This window comes from Fringilla coelebs, assembly GCF_963513975.1.
Source record: "Fringilla coelebs genome assembly, chromosome: 4".
NCBI lineage: Eukaryota > Metazoa > Chordata > Aves > Passeriformes > Fringillidae > Fringilla > Fringilla coelebs.
Window position 1 is genome coordinate 16,054,742 of NC_140032.1, and position 27,829 is coordinate 16,082,570.

General features: G+C 39.5%; 3 protein-coding genes across 3 annotated transcripts in view; 2 read left to right on the top strand and 1 right to left on the bottom strand.

Annotated features, from left to right (window-relative positions):
• Positions 1 to 3,399: 3,399 nt before the first annotated feature.
• On the top strand, positions 3,400 to 18,311 carry LAP3 (leucine aminopeptidase 3). Its single transcript, XM_084204458.1, has 13 exons — positions 3,400 to 3,625; positions 4,063 to 4,178; positions 4,506 to 4,560; positions 6,295 to 6,400; positions 7,545 to 7,704; positions 10,353 to 10,514; positions 11,500 to 11,658; positions 12,393 to 12,517; positions 13,895 to 13,983; positions 15,115 to 15,217; positions 16,815 to 16,894; positions 17,533 to 17,645; positions 17,754 to 18,311. The coding sequence occupies exons 1-13, from the start codon at positions 3,503 to 3,505 to the stop codon at positions 17,950 to 17,952; spliced, it is 1,590 nt and encodes a 529-aa protein (XP_084060584.1). The 5' UTR covers positions 3,400 to 3,502; the 3' UTR covers positions 17,953 to 18,311.
• A 1,313-nt stretch (positions 18,312 to 19,624) lies between these two features.
• On the top strand, positions 19,625 to 21,762 carry MED28 (mediator complex subunit 28). The gene is made up of 4 exons (XM_084204732.1): positions 19,625 to 19,789; positions 19,875 to 19,941; positions 20,764 to 20,876; positions 21,307 to 21,762. Exons 1-4 carry the CDS (start codon positions 19,640 to 19,642, stop codon positions 21,502 to 21,504), a joined length of 528 nt encoding a protein of 175 aa, XP_084060858.1. The 5' UTR covers positions 19,625 to 19,639; the 3' UTR covers positions 21,505 to 21,762.
• Positions 21,763 to 23,757: 1,995 nt separating this feature from the next.
• FAM184B (family with sequence similarity 184 member B) overlaps positions 23,758 to 27,829 on the bottom strand; it is a gene marked incomplete at both ends in the record, with an annotated part of 35,462 nt that continues 31,390 nt past the window's right edge. Inside the window, 4 exons of the mRNA XM_084203872.1 lie at positions 23,758 to 23,848; positions 25,324 to 25,526; positions 26,282 to 26,386; positions 26,571 to 26,688. Coding sequence (XP_084059998.1) covers positions 23,758 to 23,848; positions 25,324 to 25,526; positions 26,282 to 26,386; positions 26,571 to 26,688 — 517 coding nt within the window. The remainder of the gene's footprint in view (positions 23,849 to 25,323; positions 25,527 to 26,281; positions 26,387 to 26,570; positions 26,689 to 27,829) is intronic.

Here is a 27,829-nt window from a genome sequence, read left to right on the forward strand (position 1 = left end):
AATGTATATTTGTTATTTACTTTCACAGAATTATCTAGAGCATATTAAGAAGGACATATATCTTTGATGATGTTATACAGCATTGAAAAAGAGAACTTCATCAACTGTGAGGCTAAAGTTAAGGGGCAGCAAAGGCTAAGTGTGTGTGTATGAAATATTTTTAAAAAAGAAATTATCCAATACCACAAGCAAAGAAGTGAGAAATGTGAAGTATATGGGATGCTATTAGTCTGTGAAGAAAAAATTATTAGCTGCTAGATGAATGTTTTACTGCAGCTTCTGGAAGTAAACAGATTAAGGGTAATAGTCCTTTTAGATAACCTGAAAAATATTAATCTGACAGATTGATTTTCTTCCTAACTGTGTTAATTGTTAAGTCTATCTGAAATCAAGTAAAACTGATGTAGGATGAAGCAGTATTGAAATGAATAGAACTGGCTAAATTGATGGAAAAGTTACTTTCTTAGGACAAACCATAGTTTTGACAAGGACCAGTTCATTCAACAGATCTGTAATTTGACAGGACCAGTTCATGGATCCTGAGGAGCAAATATTTTTGAGAAAAGGACATGGAATATACCATTAAGAATGGATACAGTGGCCTCTACCATCTCTGGGTTTGGCTCTACAAGTTTAGGAAGATTATGAGTGAAGCAGAAATTTGTGAGGGTCCCTCTGCAATAGGCCCTACTAACCTTTCTTCTTCAAGACACCGTGAGCCACTTTTGTTTTTCAGGAGCACTAAAATTATTTTTAGAAATTTAAAAGATAGATGGAAAATTATGATGAGTCTAGAGAGCTGTTACAATTTTAGTATAAAGGAGACTCAAAAAAGCAAGAACACTTCCTATTTTGTACCCCCTCCTTCTTCAGTGTCCTTCTAAATTTACTGGTGCTTTGACTCAGACTGTGCCCTGGGCCACAGCTCCAGAAAGAAGATGCAATAGCCTGCACATGGATAGGCAGCAGACAAACCCAGGCTATGAAGGTGTATTAGACAGTATTGCCCTAAAAACTGTCCTCAGGGGCTTCTGTGGTACCACCACCTTCCCCTCCCAGAAAATTCTGAGTGGCTTTGAGATAGAAAAACTTGAAGGGCATAATTACACAAGCAGAAAATGTAATACTTGTCATTTGTAATTGTTCTGTGAACATGCATAATTTAGACAGAGTTACTGTACAGAAAAAATTATATTGTGGCATGTAAATTTTTCCTTTTACTGAATATAATTGTCTTCAGGAGGTGAGAAGGAAGCAGATTCTTAAATCCTCCATATTGAGTGATTGTTGTGAAAATGCATTTCAGTAGTATTAATATGCATGTATTGCAGCACATTTTCCTACTGATAATGAACTGCTTGATGGCCCACAAATTTCAAACCACTCCAAAAATATTACTGAATAAGAATCATGGGACTATTTAGGTAAGGACAAGATTAAAGATTTGTTGGAATGTATTCCTAGGGAGGTCATAGAAACTCTGAAAGAACCTGTAGAATGCACCGTATACATGAAGTTAAAGGGGATAACTGGGCTGATAAACATTGTAATTTCTTGGTTTTAATAAATTCAAGAATGGTGCATACTCTGCAGTAAAGGTCCAAGAGAAGATTTCTCTTACAGCAGACCTATGAAGCATCATTGTGGGATACTGTGGCTGCACAGGTTGAATGACCAGATAATATTATTACCCAATGACTGTGTTGTGACCTGTGAGAAAATAGGATTTTCAGTTCAGAATGAACAGAAGTACTTCCATGCATGAACTAAACAGATGTAAGGCTAAATTAAACTTTCAGCTGCACACGTTGTCTGAGTTTAAGCACTGCTAAGATACAATGATAGGTCAATGCATGGAATATTTGCCCTGGAATATTTTGCCTGGAGAAAAAAAAGGTTAAATGCAGGCATACATATTTGAAATTTACAATTACAGAGCCCACCTTGGGGTTAACAATAAGTAAGTTTATCACTTAGACCTTTTCAGCTTTCCCTTGTACCTCATAAAATAATTTCAAAAATGTGCAACTTGATATATGTGGTCTACTTTATTTACATATTTTTATTATGCTTCACATAGTGTATCTGATCATATGTATGCTCAACAGGTAGAAATGAGCACTTCTCTGGAGGTACTTCTTACCTTGGAAGATTTGAAATCCCAGATGAGAATATTTATAAGTAATATCGACCCAGAACTTTGCAGATATTATGGGCCCAATCCTGTCTTTCCACAGAATTAAAGACAACTCCATATATCCCACTTAAATACCCATTTAATTTGTATGTACAGAATAATACATAGAAACTACATAATGTGGAGAAGCTATGGAGTTCAAAGAACTAAAAAAAATGTTCATTATCCAAAAGCCTTGCCAAAATAAATGAAGCTGAAAATTAATTACCACTTTGATTCTTTAAATAATATTGTAGTTTAATGTTAAAAATATGTATTTTTATAAGATAAATCAAATTGGATGCAATTTTCCTCAGTCATTGTTTCTGAGTGCTGCTGTCCTTAATAAAACATATTATTTGTCTGCACCACTTCATGGAAAAAGCTGTGAGGTGGGAAGTGCAATGGACTCCTAGAGAACAGGCCCAAGTCCTTCTACATAATGTTCTGCTCATCTAACAATGTAGCTCCACTTAAAGATGTGCAAACATTGTTATACATATTGCCATAAGGTGTCTTATTCTCACGTATTAAAATGAATTACTTAAAATCTGTGCTTTACACTTCAGGCAGGGAAAGAAACAAGGAATGTCTCCATCACCTGAAATAAAAATCCAGTGCCTGTTCAATGCTCTTCAGACTGACAATACAGTAACTGTCAACAAACTCCAACCAGTTCTTTTCCATGCAGCGCTTTTGCTGACCATAAATCTACTTCTGATATTACAGTGATGACCCTGTATTCTGTTGTGAATTTTCCTGATAGAATGTAACCACAGTCATTCTCACTGGGTTGCTTTGTGGTTTGTTTTTTTTTTTTAATTTGCCATATTTTTATTTCTTTCTGTAATTTCAGCCTGAAATTGTTACAGTTTTCTCGTAGAAAATAACGTGCGTTTGCAATAAAGTTTTATTTTTCCTAAATAATTTACATTTTAATCTTCAATGTGCAAATTAAGTATGCGGACTAGGTCTGCCCAAGTCTGTGATAAACCCCAGATAGAAGTACGACCACCTATCTAGAACATGCCACGAGACGGCAAAAACCCGCTGTGAAGCCGAGCCGCCCCCTCGCACGAATGGTGCAGGACCATCAGGACCCCCGTCCCGCGGGCTGCCCGCTCGGGAGCGCTCCGGGGCGCCGCTCTCACGCCCGCTCTCCGTGCCGGCCCTCCCGGCAGGCGCGGCGCACCGCCCCTCGCGGCGCCGGCTGATGAGGCGCTGTGCGCGCCGGCCGCCGCCCCGCCGCTCCTTCCCCGCCCCTCCGCGCTGCCTGCCGCGCTCGGTGCCGTGATCGGTGCCGTGATCGGTGCCTTGCTCGGTGCCATGCTGCTGCCCTGCGTGCGGAGCGGGGCTGCGCGCCGCCTCGCCCGGGATGTGCCGCGGGCCTGCAGCTGCTCGGCGCAGGGCCCCTCGCCGCGGGGCTACAGCCGCGGGGCGGCCGGGAAGGTGAGCGGGGAGCCGGGGTTGCGTGTCCCTTCCTCCGCTCGGCTCTCGGCTGAGCCCCCCGTGTGCCCCCCGGAGCTGAGTCAGGAGCGGTGCGGCTCCCTCCGCTTCTCTTGGGTGTGCCAAACTGAAGGTCTGCGCTAGCGGGGAGAAGTTCTTTTGTACTTAAAATTACTGATTGGAAGAGTTTTTGTCTTTATGTGATCGGCAAAATTATTTTAAGTTAACTTATGCTGTATCCGACTTCTTTTCTACGCATTAAAGTAGTTGTAGTTTATCCCGGTTTACAGAAGTGTTACTCTATGCATTACATTAGATAAATTCAAAAACTGAGATAAATACATACAGAAGTAGCAATCGTTTGAAAACTGTGCTCGCTGACTCTCTGGGGGGGGTCTCTAAATTTCGTGTTGTTTACATTAACACGTGTCCTTTTCTAGGGTCTTGTTCTGGGAGTCTACTCTAGTGAAAAGGACGATGGTGCTGCCCAGTTCACTAGTGCGGGAGATGCTTTTGACAGGCTTGTGTCTGGAAAGCTGAGAGCACTTCTCTCCCTGTAAGTGTGTGATAAGCTTCTGAAATGGACTAAAGTACCTACAAATACCAGTAGGAATTTTTTTTTTTTTCTTTATTACTGTCTGTGTCCATATTACTGTCAGGCTGGTATTTGCTTTGACAGTTTGGAGGGGAGCTCCCATGGTAAAACCAATCACTGAGCAAACATGCAAAAATTTCATGGGAGTCATCCTCTGCTCTGAATGAGCACAGAGCCAAGCAACCGAGTGCATGTGGGGCACGCTGTGTGGTCGTGGAGTAAATGCAGTACTGTCAGATTGATCACGAGTAAGGCCTTCTGTATTGAAAGAATCTTTTTGTGTCCTAGATGTGGGCCACCTTTGAAGAAAGGCAAAACACGTATATTTCATGGTTTGCATCAGGTATGAACTTTGTGGTTTTGTATGCTAGGTGATTGATGTGTGAAGTTTGTCATTGCATCTAATTTTATGCTGAGTTCACTGCTGTGCTTGTATAAATGGCTGGCTCTTTTCCCCTCTTCTTGACTGTTTCAAATCCTGTTCTGCACTGCCCATGTTTGCACAGCCTTTTGCACCGTCCTCTACCCCTCCACCGTGATGCAAATGGAGAGGATGTGAACAAGTCTGCTCCAAAGGTGCTGTACTCTGAATAGCTGCTTCCTGAATGAGCTAAAGCATGGCAGTTTTGGATCTGACTTCCATGCCTCCTGGGTCCGGGAGGGGTGAATCTGTGAGGAGTTACTGATAGGTGCAAAGACCTTCCAGACCTGTCAGTTCTCAGACAAGGTAGTCCCTTCATAGGCTTTTTTCACAGGTTTTAAGTCAGGTGCTTGAAACCTCTGAAAACAAGTTTTGGGACTGTTCTTCAAGCAAGACTTTCATCTGCATGATAGATCACAAAGCTATGAGATGTGGATTCATCTCCTCAAAGTCAGGCTTTTGGTTCCACTTGAGAAGCTGGGATAGAACTAATGCACGTACGTGAAGCTGACCAATACGGAATGATTTGTGCCTTTTTGGAGGCCTAGTAAGGCCTAGGCAGGCATGTGATGTGACATTAGGTGTTCCTCTCTAAGTAACTGAATCTTACATTAAGGCTATTTAAATAATCTGAAATAAATCCATTTGTAGTGAGAATTGCCTACCGTGTATAAAGTCCTGTGTGGACGCCCCACGCAGGTGACACCGGACTTGGTAAAAAGGCTCTCAGAAATTTCATGGAAGTTGAGTGCACCCATTATCCCAGTTCTGCATACAGGATGGGCTCTGAAGTGAGTAGCAAATCTCTGCAATAGAAGACAGGAGAATGTTAACTGGTATCACTGATTTTCTGGAAAGCTAACACAAGTTTCAGCATTTTGTGGACTAAAAGACTTTATTACTTTGTAGCAGTTTGACAGCTGATTGTCAGAGGCTGACAGAGATTGGAAATCCTAACATTAACTTAGTTTTTTCTTAAGAGCTATAGGAACATTATATATGTTCACATATATAGCTTGGAGCTTTTCACAAATTTGACTTCACTCTTAAAAGGCTTCTTTAATACTTATTACTTCTTCCTTCCTCCACTGGCATGCAGCTTACAATGCAAGCATGTAGTCTGCTGTGCTACATTGTTTTCCTGAGCTCTGGAGAGGTGTACCCTTGTGCAGCATTGTTTTGCTACCTGGCAAATCCTGCCAGCAGAACTCCTGAGATGAGCTAACACATTGAGCTTTTGAAGTGATTTTATTTTCTTGAACTTAGCACTGTGCCAAAAAGGGTTACGATGCTGCAGATAAGTTCTCTCCTTTCTTACAGCTTGGAAGCTGGATCTGCTTTGCAAGGACTCTTAGCCTTGCCCTTGGGTGTATCAGAATTACCATGTGTTGAGCATAAAGCCCTGTCTGCCATGTGCAATGCGCATGATTCTGAACTGGACAACACAATGACTGACTTGCATGCCTGTGGCAAATGATTGGGAGCCCAGCACAGCAGCACCATGCAGGCACTCTTAATGGAAAGTGCCTGATATAGAAAAAGTACTGCATCTATTTTAATGCTATGCTTGATTTGATTTGGAAAGTATAGTCTTTTTAACAGCTGTGGCTGTAACAATGAGATAAAGTAATCCATTTGTGTGTTGGCTTCATCTAGGACTTTCCAAGTGTGGTGGTAGTTGGCTTGGGTAAGAAGAATGCTGGAATAAATGAACAAGAGAATTGGAATGAAGGCAAAGAAAACATCCGTACAGCTGTTGCAGGTTAAATATTTTTAAATTATTAAAGCATTTTGTCTGTAAAGCAATTTCAGTTCTGCAGCATGTTCCATTTTTGAAGACCAAGTCTAGGTATGCCTTTGTTTTGAAATGCACAACTTACTGCATTGTTTGTTAAATGCATTTACTTGTCACTGATACTCATGTAAATTCTTCCTTAGTGAGCAAGGAGTTATCAGGAATGTAAATCAAATCTGAAGACAGGTAACTGCAGTTATTTATATCAAATAACTTTCCTAAACAGTGTGATATTGAAAAGGCACTTGCCTAATTAGTGTTTTGGAGCTGAGGAGCATCATCAATTCACTTTATGGTCATTCTGTACTTAAGTATGCACATATATGATATCTGTTTTATATATATAAATATATATATTTAAGTATGCACACTTATTTCATAACTGAGGCATTTGTGTTACAAATTAATATCTTTCACAACATCAGTACTATGATTCAGTATGTTATCTGTTGAAGACAGAGAGGGCTTATCTTAATCAAGGATAACTGCTGCATCTAAGTGTGTAAAATAAGAATTAGGAGTTCTCACTGAAGACTTTATAGTTTGATTGGATGACAGCTGTTTGTCCAAAGTGCTAGCCTGTAGCTGCCATTAACATTGTTAATTAATGTTCACGTTGTAGCTGACATAAAACATTGTTAAATTATTTGGGAGCAAAATAGAATTTATGGAATACATTGTTCATGAAGGGGTGTATAAACTCATCTGGAAGAAAAGAACAGTCATATTCTTGGCAAAAATCTAAATTATGGCAAATTTCTGATACCTGTAGATAGCCATAATTCATAGCACTTCAGAATGACAGAGCTTTGCTTTGCTATAGAATGAACTTTAAAGAGTCAGAATAATTGTGAGCTTTTTTATTCTTGCAAAATTTTTAAAAATGTTTATATAATTCATCAATGGATATTTTTAGTAAAAATTTGCCAGTATATGATCATCAGCATTTTTGATTTTTCTGCTGCATGATCTCTTTGACTGACTTACTTATAAACTCAGCTATTGCTAGTTAAAATTAATTTTTCCTTGCAATGTCCCATTGATCACCTCAGACAGCTGTTTTGCTGCTCTGTGCAATAGTTGGCCTTCAGTTCTGTGCTGTATTTTTCAGTTGGCTGCAGGCAGATCCAGGATCTGGAGATCCCTTGTGTGGAAGTAGACCCCTGTGGAGATGCACAAGCAGCTGCAGAAGGTGCTGTCCTTGGATTGCACGAATATAATGAGCTGAAGCAAAAAAAGAAGCCTGTAGTTACTCCTCAGCTTCATGGAAGGTGATGGCAAAGGAGGGCTTTTCTATTTATTCATCTGTTTGTTTGCTTATTTATAAAACTGTATGCATGGCATGCTTGTGCATGAGAAAAACAACACTGAAACAATAGGGCTAGCAACGGTACTCATCTTAACTCCTGCTCATTTGAATTTCCTGAAGTATTTTTCATCTCAAGTAGTGTTTATAGTATTTATATATTTATAGTGTTTGTTCCATGTGTTTTGATGCCATATTCAGAGGTTAAGGGTAAATAAATGCTGCTTCATAGAAAAGAAGGACCAGGATAAAAATAAAAAGTAAAAGCTACCTGAAGAGAAGTTGTGATATATTAGGACTTCTCTTGGTTTTGTGTGCCAGAATTGTGGAGAAGAGGTATTTCAAATTCCATAAATCGATAAATCCTTTGGAGAATCAGGAAATGCTAACTGACACCAGACCAATGTGCTATGGATATATTTTAATTAGTTCATTTTTTATATTTTCATTCACAGAGTATAATGCAAGAAGAGAAGCCTGTGTTCTTCTGCTCTCTAAACAGACATCACTTACTGAGAGCAGAAAGTAGAACAAGGGTTTTTGGTTTCAGAACAATTATTGTAGTGGACTTTGGGTGTTTGGTAGAGGATATTCTGTCATGCAGGGGAGAGGAATTTCCTGCGTGTACTTTAAGCAGGAACAAGTTCTTCCTTACAAAGAAGTTAGTGAAATAAAACAGAAGCCTCTTTATTAAGCATGTCTTGATAAGTTGTATGTAAAATAAACACTCCTCCTATTTTGTAGCACTGCAGACAGAAACTGATTAAATTTGTATTAAATAAACATTTCCTGAAAACACAGATGGTGCTATGACCAGTTATGGAAGTAATTTTTTATTATAGTAATTTAGGTTGGAAAAGACTTCTGGGGGTCATTCAGTCCAGCTCCAACTTGCATTAGGGATAACGTGGACATTACATACAACATTAAAGCCTGGCCTTTTCTTAGTCCACATTTTAATATCTCCTGAGTTGAAAATTCCAGAACCTCACTAGACCATCTGTTCTAGTGCTTAGCTATACTCTTAATGAATTTTTTTCTTTGTGTCCTATTGCCTTTTTCCTTGTTGAATCTTGAGATTGTTGTCTGTTACTGTCTTACTGTGCAGCTCTGAGATGTGTCCATGTTCAGACACATTCCTCCTTCAATTAATGTTTTCTCAATTTGTCTGCAAGGATTCTGTCTGAAAACCTAGCTAAAGTCAAGAAAAACCACAAAGTTGTTTAGGCTGGAAAAGACCTTTAAGGTCAGTTACATCCACTGTGGTCCTCTGTGACAAACCCTCTCATCACAAAATTCATTTAAGTTGGTCAGGAATTGGCTGCAAATCTAAAATGATGGTTCCCAGTGACCATCTTGTCCTTCATATACCTAGAAATGGCTTTCAAAATTACTTTCTCTACAAACATCTGAGAAATTATTCTAGGATAACTGGCTTGCAGTTCCCTATATCCTCCTTGGCATTTTTAAGCATGCATATTTGTCCTTTTCAGTCATCAGGGACTACATTCAGTTTTACCTTTCAAACTGAAAGAACCTAGGCTTGCAGTGATGCCAGCCAGCTCCCTCAGAATCCTCAGATGTGTTCTGCCTGCTACCAAGGATTTGTGTGTGTCCATCATTCTTAAGCTAAGTCCTAAGTCTCTCTTCCTGTCATGAGTGCTCCTCTTCCTTAAACTCTATTGCTGAGCACAAAGAACTGGGGAATCTGGAAGCAGATCTTTATAATTATTAAGGTTGATGCAAAGCCTGTATTGAGAACTTCAGCCTTCTCAGTGTTCAGTAGGTTACCTGCACCATTTAGCAAGTGAACAGTGTTATTCCTGCCCTACCTTTTGCTGATGGTCTACCTGTTGAAATCCTCTAGGTACCTTTCCTGCTTCTTGCCTGTTTCAGTGTCAGCTGACATTTGGCTTCTTAATTACATCCTTCCATATCCAGGCAACATTTGTATATTCCTCCTGCATTCCTCTATCACTGTCCTGCTCTTTTTAGAGGCGAAATCCTGTTCAATGCCTTGCTTTGTGATAACTTATAAAGCTGTCTCAGTAAAATGAAAGGTTTTGTACTGGTCATCTGTCAAAGTAACCAGAGACTTTCCCATTTCCTACACAGGCAGCTCTGTGAATGTTTGCTCTGTCATTTGTTAGTGAAGTGCCTTGAGTGCACTGGGAAATGAGATCCAAGTTCCACTCTTACCACATAACCATATTTCTTGGAGACTTTATATGGTAAATAAAAACTTTCAAGACTGTTAAAAGTAATGTGATTACAAACTTCAGAAGGGGTATTAAACCTTGTGTTTAAGGATTTAAGCCAAACTTTGATTAGTAAGGATTAGATTAAGACCTAATGAATTGCATAGATAATTTTCCATCTGTCTACTCTTGGATTCTCCTAGCTTTCTCTGAAGTATTTGGCACGGACTAGAACCACAGATGAGTTACTAGACTAGAGACCATGTACTAAGATAACTGATATTCTTAATTTCTCCAGATTAATGATACTGCATTTTAAGAAAGAAAATATGTGAATATTTTAAGAAAGAAAATATTTGAATATGCTTTTCTTACTTTTGCAAATGTCTATAATCCTGATCATTGTGTTGTTTAGTGCTGAAAGTCAAGCCTGGCAAAAAGGTGTTACCTATGCTGAGGGGCAGAACCTCGCTCGGTACCTTATGGAGGCTCCAGCTAATTATATAACTCCAATCAAATTTGCTGAACATATTGAACAGAAGCTCAGAACTTTCAGCAATGTGAAGGTCCACATAAGGTAAATTCCATGGAAATTATTCCTCTGTAGGGTAGAGGACCATAACAGTAAGATAAGATATCTTCCAGGTTATTCAAATCTGAAGTTATTCAAATCTCATTTTCCCTTTGCTACTTCAAATGACAAAAGAGGGGGAAGTTTTTGGGGAAAAGGTGTGAGGCTTCCTCAGACTGCAGGCTGTTGTCAAGGATTAAGTGAGCTGCTTGTCTGCAGAGGAAGCAAGATACTGTGATGCAGTAAAATCATTAACTGTCAATTAGTCATGCAGTCAATTATTGCTTAATTAACACATGTGCTGTGAAAAGAAGCCTCAGTGAATAGAGGGCTAATATTAAGTACCTTTTGTTTTCTTCCCATATGGGTTTTTTACATGCCTTTGATTTTTGTGTGGATATGGTAATAAAACATCTTCTATTTATTGCTGTTACTGTTGGGATTTTTTTAATAGTTTTAAAAAATGTAAGATGGAACCATAAAAGCCCTTGCAAGTGAATTTGCACAGCTGGTGCTTCTTGCCCCTGAATTTCTACTTTCTGCTCTATAGTAGAAATGGGCTTACTGGTTGTAAAAGTGTTTGAGGCTATTTTGCTGAAAGCAAAAGACTGGGGGAAGTCTTGCTAGTAGAAAGCTAAATGTAACAGGCTGCAATATTGTTACTTCACATACCTTTAGCATCTACAGCCTCACAGGCACTTGAAAGATCAGTGTTTCTGATGCAGAAACTGTAGACAAGCTGTTGTTTTGTTGGTTTGTTTTAAACAAGACAAAACAAAAATCAAAGAACAACTCTGAGGAAGTATTTTCCTGATTCACCAAGAAAGGTAGTAGTGGTTGGATTTAAACTACAGTTTTCCAAAATAACTAACTAAAATGAAATTGTTTGTGTACAAACCATCAAGAGTCGTGATCTCTTAAAAAAATCACCTTGGTCAAAGTGTCCAGTTGGAAAAAAAAAAAGACTAACTAATATATGTTTCTATTCCAGACCAGAGTCTTGGATAACAACACAAGAGATGGGAGCATTCCTGAGTGTAGCTAAGGGTTCAGCTGAACCTCCCATCTTTCTGGAGATTCATTATTTAGGGGGTGCTAATACAGATGACTCCCCGTTGGTATTTGTAGGAAAAGGAGTTACATTTGACAGGTATGTATGCTTGTATGCCAATATTTTAATTACTAGAGGGAGAAAATGCTTTCCTGCTATTCATGTTCAACAGGGAGATGCTTTTTCTTTTCTCAGCACATCTTCCAATGCCATTCCACTGAACTTGCATTATATGGCAGCTTGTGCTCCCTTTTTTGGCAATAAGATAACATCAGTTGTCCAAAGTAGGAATTAATATGCCATCATCTTGTAAGGGAAAGGAGGTAATTCAGAGGGAATGAAAATAAAAAAGGTGCTATTTCTTTTCTTGTCTTGAACAAACCTGTGGATGAAGAATTTGCATGTTTAGAATTGCAGTATGTCACTGGACATCTAGATGATGCTTAAGGAAATAGAAAATAGTTCATTCTTCACAGCAGTTCCTTATAACTACTTTCCATGTCACATACTGCTGAAGAATTGATCAGTCAGTTCCCCATCCATATGTGGATTTTTACCAAGTGTATTATTTTGTTCATTATGTGCACTGCCATTATGAAGATCAATGAGTTACTCCACTGCAGTTACCTGGATTTTTATGGTCTGCTAATTAGGAGGAAGTAATATTTTATCTGAAATTAAAACCCAGATACCTTACTTCCAGTGCACTTACTAGGGTTGTATAGGTACTTGGAGCACCAGGTCTAGCATTTACTGATATTTGGTGTTAACACACACTGATGGACAGAACATCACCAGTGTATGTGACATGGAACTTGAGCTGTTTGTTCCAGCGGTGGCATTTCACTGAAGCCGTCGTCGGGTATGGATGCGATGAGAGCAGATATGGGAGGGGCAGCAACTGTCTGTTCAGCCATTGTGACAGCAGCAGCTCTAAATCTACCTCTGAACATAATTGGTAAGTGTTTTTGTGTGGAGAATCCAAAAATCTTAGTTCTACAAGGTTTTGTGAGAGAGTATTTTTCTACTATTAGCAGTGGTAAAGGCCATGTCAAACATCATGGACTCTTGCACACCTACTTCTCTCATTCCCTTGCTCAATCTCTCTTCTATTTTTACTTGCACATCAAAAAAATTACTGTTCTTTACTTGAACAAAATATTAGAATACCAAATCAGGATTTTTGAAGTATGATTTTTACATCTGAAGTGAGAAATGCTTGTCAATAAAGATACTTCTAATGAGTCTTTGATAAGTCCTGATCCTTCATTACAAGACGGAATGTGCATCTCTGTATAAGCAGTTAGAATGAAAAAGAGTCAGGAGTGCTGAGCTACCTCTACAAGTGCATGCCACAACTGAACAGGAAGAGGGATCAGCTCGAGTTTCCTTAGGTGAATATCTCAGCAGAAAACTAAAAAAACCAAACCAGTCTGCTGATACCTTTATGCATGTGCAATGATTTTTTTTTTTCCTGAAAAAAAGTTTCTTTCTCCTACAGAGGTAAAATTAAATTAGCTGATTCAGAGTTGTGGCAAGACCAGTTGGCAATGACATGGAACATGGTCTGCAATAAGTTTTAGTTTGAGAAGCTCGACTTTGAGTAAACTGGTACTTTAGTCACTTCTGTGCTTCAACCAGGAGAGGGCAGCGGTGCCCAGGCACATCCTCACGGTCTTCCTCACCGTGTGAGGGTAAATGTGTGCCATGGGGAGGGCCGGCAGTGGAGCCTGTCTGTACATCATGAAAAGTGGTGCTCCACTTGTGCCCCTTGTGCCAGGAGCAGGCTTTCCCTATGAGTGAATTTCCTCGTTCATTCCATGATCCCAGTCATAGTTGCAGTTTTGACACTGAGCCTGTTTTTTGCTCATTTTTAGTTGTTCTTGGTATGGCTGGAGTTATGAGACAAGTCCTTGGACCACTCTACACATTATACAATGATCACAGCGTGAATGGCTTAGAGTGTTTATTTGAGAAGTTTTTAATTTCAGGAAGAAAGAAGTTCCTTTACATGTGAATTATTATATATGGGAGACAAAAAATAGTACTTATTGCTCCTCTGATATCACTTGTCTGGAAAAAATGTAGAAGAAAACCCTAGTGGTAAAGTAGTGGGTGAGAGAGCCTGGTGGTGTATCATGCAGAGGAGTTTCCCTGACTGAAAACTGGACCATGTGTCTTCCATTAACTGGGAAAATTTGGATTTTGAGTTTAATTTCAAATTACACTTGTACTATTTTCTTAAGGAGGTGTTTGGAATATACTTAAATGGTTTTTTTCTACAGCTTTTCTGAGAAGGAAACTAGTAGTTCACTTTTCTTTTTCTCTCTCTGAGGTTTGGCACCCCTCTGTGAAAATATGCCCAGTGGTAAGGCAAACAAGCCTGGAGACGTAGTTAGAGCCAAGAATGGAAAAACAATACAGGTATGCTTGTCAGACTTGGAATTTGGATACTTTTAGTGAACTGGTTAATCAACCACGTTGACTGCAGTCAGAGTACATTTAAAAAACCCTTCTAGATAAGCAGTGCAAATGTACTGGTTTTAAAATTGTAAGGAGCATGTTGCTAATTAGAAATTGCTATGGTAGGGTTTTCTCAAATACAGATTGAAGAGATAGGACATGTCTTATAAATTGCTAGGAAAAGCTGCAAAGTGAGGTCATTTATTGAGCATGCTGGAAAAGCTATTTGGCACAAGAGGTTGTTACAGTGCTCATAAATACAGCCTCTGTCCAAGTAAATAACTTTTATTGCTTCCAGCAGACTCTTGAGGCAAATTCCTTGCTATCTGGAGTAAGACATCAGAGTAAGACATCAGTTTCCTGCTGATGTAACATGGTCTTTACATTGCCAAAATGCTCAGTACAATCAGAACTCTCTGAGTCATAGGGGCTGTTGGTTCAAAGGAGCCTGCCAAATCAGTACCCAAGATACATATTTCATATTTATTACAAATGGTTCCATACTCATCTAATAGATTAAATTGTACTGAAGGTCCTTGTGCTGTAGATGACTGATTTAATGCAGAAGTAGATTACTTTCTTTTTGTCTGAATTTCTGTGATTCTGCCACTTTTAACTTGCTGAACCTTCCTCTTTTTTGACATTGGTCTCTGAAAATTGAGTTTAGTCACCCTCTGCATTGAGGGAAAAAGACTCGCTATGTATTCCCCCACCAAGAAGAAATCTGCAAGAAAGTGCTGGTAGCTCCAAGCATGTGATGTAGCCTATGTGCTCCCGAGCTCCCGAGACACCTCTCCAGTCTCCAGGCTCTTCTGAGGAGCCAGCAGTACAGAGACCCAGCATGCAGAGAAGGTTGTAGTGCTGAAGGATGACTTACCTCAGCTACAGACACGCTTTTACGTTATACGCATAACTGTGTATCAATGCTATATTTTTTCTTTCTTCTTTTCAGTGTAGTTTGAGTAAATTTTCATTACCTGAAGTTTCTAGGGTCTCTATCCAACAGCTATTTAAGATAAAATCTGAGAAATACATCGGTGAAAGAGACATTTACAGTACTTCATCTGTTTTTTACTGATTTTGCCTTTGAAGGTAGATAACACAGATGCAGAAGGAAGACTGCTGTTAGCTGATGCTCTCTGTTACGCCCACAATTTCAATCCAAGGGCTATTGTGAATGCTGCAACATTAACAGGTAAGAAGTGTCCCTTCCCTGCTCACTTCAAAGTCAGTTTTGTGTTACTCATTAGTTGGGCTGTGGATTAGCTGTGTATATAAACTCTCCCTTAATTCAAAGGCAACTGAGATGATTTTACATGTTTCAGGACAACAGTGAGCACAGCTTGTGTGTCTCTGGAGTGGGGAGGGGACGTGCAGGGTACATGCTCAGCAGTGGAGATAAAGTTGGGTTGGCTCAGCCCAGCTGGAGCCAAGAGCAGGAAAACCTACACAGACTTCAGTGTTTGTGCACAGTGTTTCCCTGTGCTTCTTCCATCTCTGAGCTGAACCCTCTCAGATTGCAGGCCTGTGTGATGCAGAGGTGGTGATGTGTTCATGGAAGAGTCCTGCCCAGTCCATCTGGCACGGAGCACGCTGGAGCCCAGCAGGTTCCTGAATGCCTTGCTGGGTGCCTGTGCTCTGACCCAGCCCGTGCCACTTCTCCCACCCTGTGAGCTGGCTCAGGCCTCCATGATGGCAGGGGAATTGTCATCATTCCCCAAGAATTTGTTTGACTGAAGTATTTTTTGTGTAATTTGCATATTTTTAGGCATTATAAAATGTGTTTTAATTGTTTCATCTCTACAGTTGTATAATAATGAAGTTGTAAATTTAAATTTAAAACCAGTGATTTTGTATGCATGAACTCACTAACAAGCTGTCATGGGTGAGGTGACTGTAGCTGAAATAAAAGCAAACACAGAAGAGTAATTCAGACAGGACTCTAGTCTGTTGCTTAATTAATATACTAAGCAAAATAATTATGCTTATATAGATTCGCTGCTAATGCCTTCATTTATGTTCCATCAGTTTTACCAGTTCAAATGCTGTAGAAAATTTAAACAGACAAAAGGGAAACTGAATTTAAGATTGCTGGCTTGTATAAAAGTATTCCTATCTTGGATCCTTGGGCACGAAGCAGGAAGAAGGAGGGCTCCCATAGAAATTTCTTTGACATATTTTGCTAAACTACTTTTTTTTATTTTCATCTCACTAAGGATTAAGTATTGGTATTAGAGAACCAGTTCTGGGTCGTCAAATAGATAAATGTCTAATCCTATGGTTTAATATTTTGATAAGGATTATTTTGATAAATATTTAATCAAGTAAATTTACACATGATATGCAAAAGCCTACATAAGGGAAATTCACAAATGAGAAAGTATCAGCTCAAAAATTGTAGAGGTCTATAAACTGGAAAAAGCCCATTCACTTGTATTTTCTATATGAAAATAATGATATCTAGTTTTTTTCAGAGGATAGTGTTATTGTTTAATACATTATCTTAGAACTATTTCTAAAAAACATCAATCTGAAATCAGAAAATTTAGTTTCATGGAAAACAGAATATAATTTTTATGATTCCTTGTGTTTTTTAGAAAATATAAATGTTCTAAAAATGTTCAGACTTTCATAAATGCCAGTGTACAGTGTTCAGGTTTTTCAGTCTGATGAATTCCTGTTACTGATACTGGAAATTAAAAGTGGAAAATTCTGTGAGGAGTCAGGATGCAAGGAATAGCTATGGTCCACCTTTGCCTTTGTCATATAAACTTGAAGGTGTGTTCCCTTAGGTGCCATGGATGTTGCATTGGGATCTGCTGCGACTGGAGTGTTCACAAATTCATCTTGGCTTTGGACTCACCTCTATGAGGTAGGTCACCTGCATTATTGTTAAATCATGATAGTAATAATTCAGTGATATGGCTTATTGAAAAGTTAGCACACTACTGAGAGTCTTTATGAAATCTAAAAGATGTTATTATGTTATGAAATTTTAGAGGAGTGATGTCAATATGATATTTAGTTGACTGTTAATTACTAGCTCTTCAGTGAGATGCAATATCATACACCAAACATCTTAAGGATCTGCATGTTCTGATAACTCACCACATATGCATAAACTCTGGACTACTGGCAGGAATTAGTTCATGTTAAAAAGATAATTGATCTTGCTTAACAACACAGATACTGAAATTCAGAGAGGCCTTGTGAGTGGCTGAGGTGCGACGGATCAAGGAATCCTCTGAGGGGAAGGATTTCTGTTGTCAGGGAGAAGGAAAAACAGATAAAAAAATGTGGTCTTTTGATGTTGCCTTTTGGCTAACACCAAAGTATCTGAAAAGCAGGATTGCCTGTTTTGTTTTGCAAACAGTGTATTTTGAAAAACCTAGTATCTTGGGCTGAAGATTTTTAGACTGGTAAAACCTAAAGAAAAAGAAGCATGCATGGAAACAGAGCTTACAAGTGCAGTTAGAAAAATATATTCCCAAAATACATTGTTTTTTTCAGGCCAGCATTTTGACAGGGGACAGAGTTTGGAGGATGCCTCTTTTTGAGCATTACACAAAACAAGTCACAGACTGTCCTCTTGCAGATGTGAGCAACATTGGAAAGTACAGCAGGTAAGATGAACCAATACCTTCCATGTGCCCCTTTCTTTCAACTCATTTGCTTAATATGTGTGCTGTTGGAATTGCTTTGGGAACAATACATCTTTCTGTTTCCCACAGGGCTGGAGGAGCATGCACAGCTGCTGCATTCCTGAAGGAGTTTGTGACTGCCTCTCACTGGGCTCATTTGGATATAGCTGGGGTCATGTCAAATAAAGATGAGGTGCCGTACCTCCGGAAGGGCATGGCAGGGCGGCCCACCAGAACACTCGTGGAGTTTGCAGCTCGATTAAGCCAAGACAGTCACAATGCCAAATAAAAATACTTGTTCTAAAATCATCCACTCTGCCTTAAGAAAAAAAAATCTTAAAAGGTATAATTCATAAATGAATGCCCCAAGCATATTTTCACTATGGCAATTAACTAAAAATGCATTTTATAAATTATTACTTGGGTAAGAATATCCCAACTCTGAGATTTCTCATCCCATACCATATTATGCAGCAAAATAAAAAATTATTCTGTTTGAACTACTGAAATATTTAATACCAAAACATCATAATGGGAACTATTGAAACACCTATTTTATATGCAGAGTATGCATAACTGTTGTAAACAATAAATACCTTATTTGGATGTGAGTTTTGATTGAGAGAGAATAAACAATCAATGATAGATGTACCTCAGTTTTGAGTGAACTGTAGGTGGTGTCGGTGGGAACTCTGCAAAGATTTTCATGGAACACCATTCTGGCATTTTTTCCTTAGAAAAACTAAACTGCTTTTGGTAGGTACAGAGGCAGAAATGATGCTGTGTGATTAGCATTAGCATGGCTTCAACATAGAATTATGTAGTAAGTTATAAATATGTCAAGAAGTGTATATTGTAACTTTTTTCAGAAAACTAGTGGGTGCAAGTTAGTGCTTGTGTGTTTTTAGGGGGACCTGCCCTTATCTCACATGGTTTTTGTCATCCTGATAGTTCCCCTCTTTGGTGGCCACCCTCCAAGTAGGGACATTATTCCCAGAATCTGTTCAAACATGAAACAGACCTAACACTTAAAATGTGAGGCGATGTTTTCTTGACAATTTGAGGGATCCAAGCCCTTGGGGTGGGGATTTATTTTGGTTTAGGGTGGGGTTTTGGGGTTTTTGTTAAATGCTGTTGTGGTGTGGAGGGATAGAATGTAAGAGAAGGTAGTCTCACACCTGAGGAGTTGCAGCTGTACTAATCACCAAAGATTAGGAACAGGCCTGCCCTTAATAGGCCACAGCTGTGTCCAGTAAGAAGAGTGCTACAAAAGAGTGGGTTAGCTGGTTGAGAGGAGAGATGGGGTTTGTTGGTTGAGCTGTGAAGAAGGAGTCAGTGCTGTGAGGAGCTGCCCATGGGAAATCACTGAGAAGGTATGGGAGCTTTGCAATATGATGACAATATTGTGGAACAACTGATGCTGAAACAGTGCTTACCCAGGCCTGCACCTGTGATATGCAGGCAGGGTGAAGGCTGGAGGAGGAGGGTCCCTCTGGGGAGGATGTCTTTGCTGTTTCTGCTTGCTTTGTTCCAGCAGGGCCACTGGTATCCTGGGCTGGAGTGGGAAGAGTGTGGCCAGCAGCTTGAGGGAGGTGATCCTCTGCCCTACTGAGGCCGCTTGTGGAGTGCTCTGTCCAGTTCTGGGCTGGCCAATGCAAGAAACACATGGAGCTGCAGGAGAGGGTCCAGCAGGGGGCTATGAGGATGGACGGTCTGGAACATCTCTTATGAGGAAAAACTGCAGGAGCTGGGTCTGTTTAGTCTGGAGAAGTCTAAGAAGGGATCTCATCGACCCATTACAATATCTCTTGGAGAGGTGCCAAGAGAATGGTGCCAGACCCCTTTCAGCGGTGCCCAGCGGCAGGACGAGGAGCGATGCACTCGTAGGCCGCGGCGGCCCGAGGGTCCGGCCCTCAGCGGGCGGGGCCGCCCGGGCCCGCCCCGCTCCCGCCGCATGCGCGGCCGCCGCTCCCGCCATGGCGGGCGCGCTGGGCGGAATGTTCGGCTCCCAGGCCCCTGGGCCGCCGCCGCCGGGCCCGCCCGGCCCGCCGGGCCTCATCCCGCCGCCCGCGGGGCCGCGCAACCCCAACAACACGCTGGTGGACGAGCTGGAAGCGTCCTTCGAGGTGAGGGGGGGGCAGCCGCGGGCGGGCGCTGCCCTGCCTGCGCCGGCCCCCGCAGCCGCTCAGCGCCGTGCTTCCCTGTCCGCAGGCCTGCTTCGCCTCGCTGGTGAGCCAGGACTACGTGAACGGCACGGACCAGGAGGAGATCCGCACCGGTGAGCCCGGGGCGGGAGCAGGGCGCCGCCCTTCCCGGCGGAGCGCTGCTGGGAGCGGTGGCGGGAAAGAAGCGGGCCCGGGAATGGCCGGGGTCTGGCGGGACGGTCGGAGTGTGCCAGGTGTCTCCTGGCGTTGAGCTGGCGCGCAGTGAAACGCGTTGCAAGCGCCAGGGGGGTGATGTGATGCATTCGGAACCTGAATGGAGCAGTAACAGGGAATAGGAAAGGCCGGGCCAGGCAGCTCAGTAGCGCTGCTTTAGGGCTTGAGTGACGCACCTCCGTGGAGGCGGAATAAATATTGGTAAGAACAGGAGTTTGAAAAGTGGCCCTTGACTACTGAAAATTTTCTGAAACTTCTCTTAAATGGCGTTTCAAAATCGGCATAAATGCGTTTCAAAACTCCTTTCTGGATATTTGATCATATTCATGTGCTGGCATGGAACAGCTTTTACTACCAAAACAGTAGCGTATAGTATATGAGGGCAGAATATTCTCCTCAATAAGTGCTTATTTTAGAGCCTTACACTGAGCTTGTTGCTTAGATAAGCAGAGAAATTCCTTGAATTATTTTATTACTCCTTGTCAGAAATAAACTAAAACGTGGGAGGAAGTGTTGTCCTGCGCTTCTAAAATAACTTGTACATTCACAAAGCAGTGTCTTATACAGGGATTTATTGGTATGTAAATACATTATTTCAGATAGTCTGAAGATCTTCATTCTAGACGGTACTGTGAAAAGTGTTTTTAATACTACTATTTCCAGCCTGAAGGTTTTTTTTTTTTTTTTTGGAAGCTGTTCTTTCAATACAGTTTTATGTTTAGGTGTTGATCAGTGCATCCAAAAGTTTCTGGATGTAGCAAGACAAACGGAATGCTTTTTTCTACAAAAAAGACTGCAGCTATCAGTCCAGAAACCAGAGCAAGTAATTAAAGAGGTATGTTAATTTACCTGTCCTCTGCTAGATCAGATAAGCTTCATCACCATGTTCTTAATTTTGGGTTTCTGAACATGATGCTGTACCTTAACTTGGTAGAACTTGACTGTTATCATAACTCTCATCATGAAGCTAGAGAAGTTGGATAGCTGCTGCTTTGTGGAGTATTGGAACACAGCTGATAATTCATTAGAAGAGACAAACTAGTTAGTCGGATTTTGTGGGGGATGGTGATCTCTGAAATTTGTGACATAGGTGAATGGCACTAGTGCATTCATAGTGCTTTCCCTCTGTATCATGAGACACTTTTCCACTATTCCATTTTTCCACTAAGTTCAGCCTGAAAACTCAAGGTTACGTACTCTTTATGTGGGGTGGTTATCCTTTTGAATACTGTCCATATACTAATACACAATTTTTTCATCCATAGGACGTTTCAGAATTAAGAAATGAATTGCAGAGAAAAGAAGCGTTAATTCAGAAGCATTTGAGTAAACTGCGACACTGGCAGCAGGTCCTGGAAGACATCAGTGTACAGCACAAAAAGCCTGCAGAAATGCCTCAAGGTCCATTAGCTTACCTAGAACAAGCATCTGCAAATATTCCTGCTCCAATGAAGCAAACATAATCTTCAGTTTTACACAGCTCAATATCTTAAAAGCAATGGTGTTCTTTGTATGCTTTTTGTATAATGTAATTTATACTGCAAATATAGTTTAAAAAAATAAGCCAAATAAATTGTCTTGTTTTCTTTTCTTTTATTACAGAAATATGGATTGGTTTTATGTTTTAATGGAAAATATTCAGAGTTCCTGTTCAGGGTGCTTTCTGATAGAAGTGTGTCTCACAGAATGCATCCTGTTCCTTCTAGAAAGGATGGCCTTTGCTTTTCTCGCTTTTTGGTATGTTCAAACTATTTGCAAAGATTAGTGTTTGATTTTTCTGGAATATTTAAATGTTTTGTCATCCAGTAATTATCCATGAGTACTGCTGTAGAAGCACTCTTAGAATTGTCTGTATGTAGGTCAGATCACTTTTTTGAAGTGAATTGTTACTCTCCATTGTACTGGCTCACCTCGTCAAAGGTGTCTTGGGATATTCAAATTTGGTTCTTACAGGATGAATTGAAATGGAAAAACACAAAAGAGCATGGGGAAACACAAAGGGATATGTAATGCAGGCCTCATGTTACTGATGCTCTGACTCTCAAGCTACTGAAGAGGTGTTCCAAAATACCTACCCCAAAATACAGACCCACTCGTGGAGGTAGGATCACTACCACTGACCAGTATACAGAATTACCTTCTATTGCAGTGCTCTAGTAAGTAAAACGTAGCCAAAAAAGCTTTTGAAGGTAGAAATAGCTAAAGAGTCCTCTGTATTACTAAGCAACAACTTTAATTCATCCACTGAAACCACTTTTCTACATATACTTGTTTAGGGAGGCAGAGTTGAATAATTAATTGTTGTAACCCTGGAAGTAAGAATTGCTAATTGTGTATTAAAATTTCTAGTGTCCTTGGGGCAGTGTGGATGAAAACTAATGAAAGCAGTGCTGTACATTTCCATCCTCACAGATGCCAAGGTACCCATCAGTGTTACTGTACACTATTTAATCTCATTCTTGGTTACAAGTATGAAAAGTGCCTTTTTGCCAAATCTACTGCCAAAGTCACCTTTCCAACCAAACAGCTGCTCTTGAAAAAAATACTAGATAACTGGGATAAAAGTATTGGCATGTAGAAATTCTGCCCTTCCTTCCACCTTTGTACCTCCAGTGAGATACAGTGGCTGTTTTGTCTGAAGTGATTGACAGTGATCTGTTGGGGTGGCTCTTGCTGGCTGTTGGATGTGAGAAGAGGTTAGGCTGGAGGTACACCTCTTTGCACGTATAACATTTTTTTAGGTAGCTGGGCCCTGTTGGTTGAAATGAAATGGGGATTCAAAGCAATTGAAGAGGAGCTATTCTGTCTTAAATAGGCTGCTGGTTGCACATTTTCCTGCCTTTTACACTTAATGGGTTAAGTACTCAAGAGTCAACTTCTACATGGGTTCTTTCCTGCCAGCAATCAATTAGCATGATCTGATAAATGTAGTCATTGCCCTATTTTGCTTTTATGTGGGCATAAAACTAGTATGGAATTAAAAGGTACAAGGGGACAGTTGTCATCACTGGAACTCATTGTACAAGTCTGACTTCTCTTCAGCATTAGTATAGAACTCTTTTGAAAAACACAGAAATTGGATAATTTACAAGCTTTAATGTTCATACTTACACATAATCCTAATTTATCAGGCCATTACATATATTGAAATTCAAAGGGAATATTACATCGCAAATAGCTGACTATACAAAACAGTTTGTGAAGCAAAACAGAAATTATTTCTAAACCAGCCTGCTATAAACATGCTATTTTTAAAGGTGTACTACATGCTGTGCAGCTTAAAATTAATTTAACAAAAAGTATTAAAAACTTATAAAATTACATTATTATATGCAGAATTTAGTTTAAACAGCTGATGAAGCAAGCGTATAAATGTACAGAAGGAAGCCAAATTGACAGAACATATCAGAGTCCAAATTCCATATTTAATGAACCTGTGGAGTGATGCAGTCTCTTCATTAAAAAGTCTTTTCACATAACTGTATTCAAACTTTTCCTTCATTTTTTACAGAAGTTGTTAAAAAAAATGCATTTTCCTGAAATTCATGCCTGTAACTCCATAGTTACTGGATGTAAGAGAGTGCAGGTATTTTCTAACTTAGAAATTACTTTTTTTTTTGTTTTCTTCCCTTAAATCATCTATTGGATTATCATTCCTAAAAAGAAAACAGGAATGACTTTTATAGTAATTCTGAGAAGTATGGAAATAGTTTGCTTTAAAATGAAAAATACTTAGTAAACCATTCTTGATGCTGAGGGTCTTGTTTTTGGTCATCTTTGGTTTGTGGCGGTTCACTGCCATGTGTCCTGTGCAAACAAATAAGCATTAGCATCACCAATCTACTTACTTACAATCTTATCAACATGTAATACTTCTCCCAGAAAAACTCATCATCCCATGAATGGTTCTGTGCTCACATGAATGGATGAAGCCAAAAGGTGCCAGGTACAGTTTTAGTGGGATCTGTGCCAGCCAGGTAACTGGACTAGCAGCACTGATTGTAACATGAAGAAAAGCATGAAGCAGAGCTTAACAGCCATGCAGAAACATTTGAACATAGTTCTTATCTTGACACCCCCAAAAAATTAAAAGGTTTTTTCAAGGATATGAAGTCTTGAAAATAAGAGAATGGCAGATGCGATTCACTCTTAAAATACCAAATACAATTTATGCGTTAAAAATGTTGGCTAAAAGCTCTGTTTGAAATGGAAAGATTTACCTGAACACTACCTGGCATTCTTAATCAATCCTATTACATAGTCCCTGATTTTCCATCTCAGGATTTTTTTAACATACAATAGCAAATAGGACTTAACTTATGATTGACTGATTTTAAAGAATTAAGGGAGCAGCAGCCAAGCTCAGTCTCCCTGCACGTTTGTTTCCCTCTAAAACAGAAATCCCATTTGCCTTGGCAGTCATCTGGCATGACACAGCATGTTTGTATCTTAAAGAAATGGGAATTGCCAAAGAGGATCTAAGCCTGTGTCCCAGGTTGTTTTTGTCAGGAGTCAGTACCATCTGCCCCCAAGGAAAGAATTTTCTTGCACATAATTTAAAGGATAACTAAATCTCCACCAGGAGATAGCTGAGAAGGCTAGATTTTGCCCTGAAATACAGTGGTAAGGTTTGGGGATTTTTTAACTGTATATTAGCTACATACATTTTTAACTATTTCTTGAAGAGAGAGTTTATGTTATAAAACACTGAACATCGTTTACATAACTCAAAAATTTGAAGAACTGAAGCTCCTCAGAGAGAAAAAAAGGTTAAGTATCTGCTAATCAGTTTTCAAATCTCTAACCTTTGCCAAATGATCAGCCTAGGTTCATTCAAATACTTCTTAAAATAAAAACATGCCATCCACACGTACCAAGTGCAAGGTGAGGCAGTAAAAATAAGAAGAAGGACGACACACAAGACACACATCCTTAACAGAACCATCGAAAGATGCCATGTTCACAATTAACTACATTCTTAGTTAAAGCAACTCCTTTTCTTTTTTTTTTATGTGTGTGTATGTTTGTGTCTGTGTTTTGTTTGGTTGGTTTTTTTTTTTCCTCTTCCAGGAGGGGTTGCAAGCAAAAGGTCTGCTGGGCAGGGATTATAGCCCACTTTTGCAGTAAAGTTCTGGATCTGTCTGTAGCAAACCAAACATACAGAGTTCACTGCACGGTAGGAACCTTATATTGTTGTGTATTTCTACGTGTCAAATGTGTTTGAATTGCCTACAAGAGTCTAAATATGAATTCATTTATCATCATACAAAATGGACAAATACCTTGTGGCAGCAGTGCTGTCTGAGGACTGAGTTGATGGAGAGCCCACCCTGAGGCAGCCAGAACTCCGGTCTAAGCTTGTAGATTTTGTTATTTGAGGAGCACTTCTTTTTGATCTCAAGTCACAGTTCAAAAAGCTCTTTGCGTAGGAAGCTAAATTCGGAACACTGACAACACGACTGGGCACCTCAACCTTTTTCTTCTGCTTTTTATTGTAACAGAAAACTTCATTACATACACATTTTTTACAATTTATTCTATGAAACCTTAACAATCCCTCATTCCCAAGTACTTTACAAGGAACACCCAAATAGGAAAATGTGTATCTTTTTCTATAGGCATTTAAATTAAATTCTCAGGGTATGCTGTATCCATGGATTTTGTCATCCAATTAAAACTGTATTTGACCCTGAGACTTTAGACACATCAAGGTGCTTTCCACCAACTTGACCTCCCTTCTTTCTATGGCTATTTGCAGAAATATCATGCAGAGGGGCTGGAATGACAAAGGGCAGATACCAAGCAACTCAAACAGATTCATAATTTTCCTCAATGCATGCAATATCCCAATTAGCAACTCCCAAATCTGCAAGCAATGGCCACGCTTATCCCAATGAAAGACTGATGTCAGAATTCTAGTGTTTTATATTGGCTTAAACACCCATTGTCTATGTTGTATATATGCTTCTAATGAATTTCTCCTATGCTCAACAACTGACTGTAGGTTGGCACTGGAAATAATTCTACTGAATAACATCATCATAAAACATGGACAGCATTTTTATTGTCCTGATATGATTCAAATAGTAATAAAACTATCAAAAATACTAATTCAAATTAGGAATACAGCTATCAAACTATTGGTATTTTGATATCAAACTATCAAAATATTATATCTAATTATCAAAATCAACTATCACAAAGTTAAAATTATGATTCTAATTGCATTGCTCATCTTACCTTCATGGAGGGAGTCAGGCATGCTGTATTAGGGTTGAAAGAAAATGACCGATTTCTGTAAGATTCAGTGTTGGCTGAAAGTGAATGCTGACATTTTCTTCCTTCCTGAAGGGAAACAAAGTTATGTGTATGGAAATACACATTTGTTGGAAGCTGGTATGGAAGGATACATTTGTCAAAGTATTCCAGAACAGAAAGAAACAACCAGAACGAAGCAATGTGTGAAACACTGAATAGAGCCTTGCAATAGATACCAAAATACATATGTCCATATAAAAAGCAGTCTTACCACCAGCTGCTTGATAATCTCATCTCTCTCACTTAATTTGTCTTGCAGGCAGTTTATAAGGTGTGTATCTTCAGGCCTGGACTCCCACTTTTTTGACTTTTCTTCTAATTCTTTAAGTCTGTACCGAAAAAAATGCAGACCAGAAAAAAACTTCCTCAGATTAGGTTCAAGAGAAACCTTGGATGTACTCTGCCCTATGTTCAAAGCCTAAAATACAGGGACATAGCCAGCCTTTCCAATAAAACAGGATTTTTATAAAATGGGCACCTGTACATGGTTTATGTAGAAGTATAGAATCTTCTGGAGTTCCAAAATAAATTTCCAGGTTTAATCCACAACACCTGTCCAGTGTAAAATCCAGCCCTTATATAAAATAGTAACAAGCTTGCACATCATATTGCTAGTCCAGTTTCCTAAGGAAAGAAATCACTGTCAGAGTACCTATACATATCTATATTCATCTACTTGTTCTCTTTTCTGACCCAGTAATTTTGGAATCCTCAGAATTACTCAATTCCTGTAATTTTCATGAAGATAAACATGGATATACATGCTGCTTTAGTAACCCTGCTAGGTCAAAACCTGTAGTCTGAGTTCAGCTTTTAAATTCCTTAAATTTGCTTTTTTTAATGTGTGGGTAAACATTTTTGAGAGGACCACCCCTGCCTCTCATTATCTTAGCGTTATCTCGGAGTTAAAATAAAAAGATAATTCTTTACATCTGAAAGGTTTAAAGGTTAGAGGCCTGCTTACACACCAAGTCTCTCTTCTGGACTTCTGCTGCTTCTGAACAGTTGGGATAAGAGAAAAGGAGGAGGGATATATATATATATATAAAAAAGGGATTATTTCTGAGGGGTCTCTCCTGTTCAATCTGAAGCACCACAGAACTTTTTAAATCCACAAGGGGCTACAAACTGCATTTATTTACATGAGCATCATTTTCCTTGGAAATTTTTAAGGGAGTGAGAATGAGGTTAAGATGCTGCTCTGCTGAACAAAATTAAGTACAAGATCATGGATCAAGGCCTCTGGTGTCATCTGTAACATAGATGATTTTACACTTCATAGAATTTCTAGAACCTACATGCAAGTTTTAATTTAGCATTGTAAAACTTCATGTATAGTGCTTTAGATTAAGCAATATCCAGAATTTATTACAATGTGTCTGGGTCTTTTTGGTTTGCAAAGATAATACCTATGCACTTCTGTTTTGATCCTTATAATATTTTACTTATGATTAATAAAAAACCAGTACG

Bases quoted from the DNA above. Each gene is read 5' to 3' on its own strand.
- LAP3 (XM_084204458.1), top strand. From the start codon at position 3,503: ATGCTGCTGCCCTGCGTGCGGAGCGGGGCTGCGCGCCGCCTCGCCCGG. The intron at 6,401-7,544 runs GTTAAATATTTT...TGTATTTTTCAG, and splicing joins CATCCGTACAGCTGTTGCAG to TTGGCTGCAGGCAGATCCAG. The intron at 16,895-17,532 runs GTAGGTCACCTG...TGTTTTTTTCAG, and splicing joins TTTGGACTCACCTCTATGAG to GCCAGCATTTTGACAGGGGA.
- MED28 (XM_084204732.1), top strand. From the start codon at position 19,640: ATGGCGGGCGCGCTGGGCGGAATGTTCGGCTCCCAGGCCCCTGGGCCG. The intron at 19,790-19,874 runs GTGAGGGGGGGG...CCCTGTCCGCAG, and splicing joins AGCTGGAAGCGTCCTTCGAG to GCCTGCTTCGCCTCGCTGGT. The intron at 19,942-20,763 runs GTGAGCCCGGGG...TTTTATGTTTAG, and splicing joins CCAGGAGGAGATCCGCACCG to GTGTTGATCAGTGCATCCAA.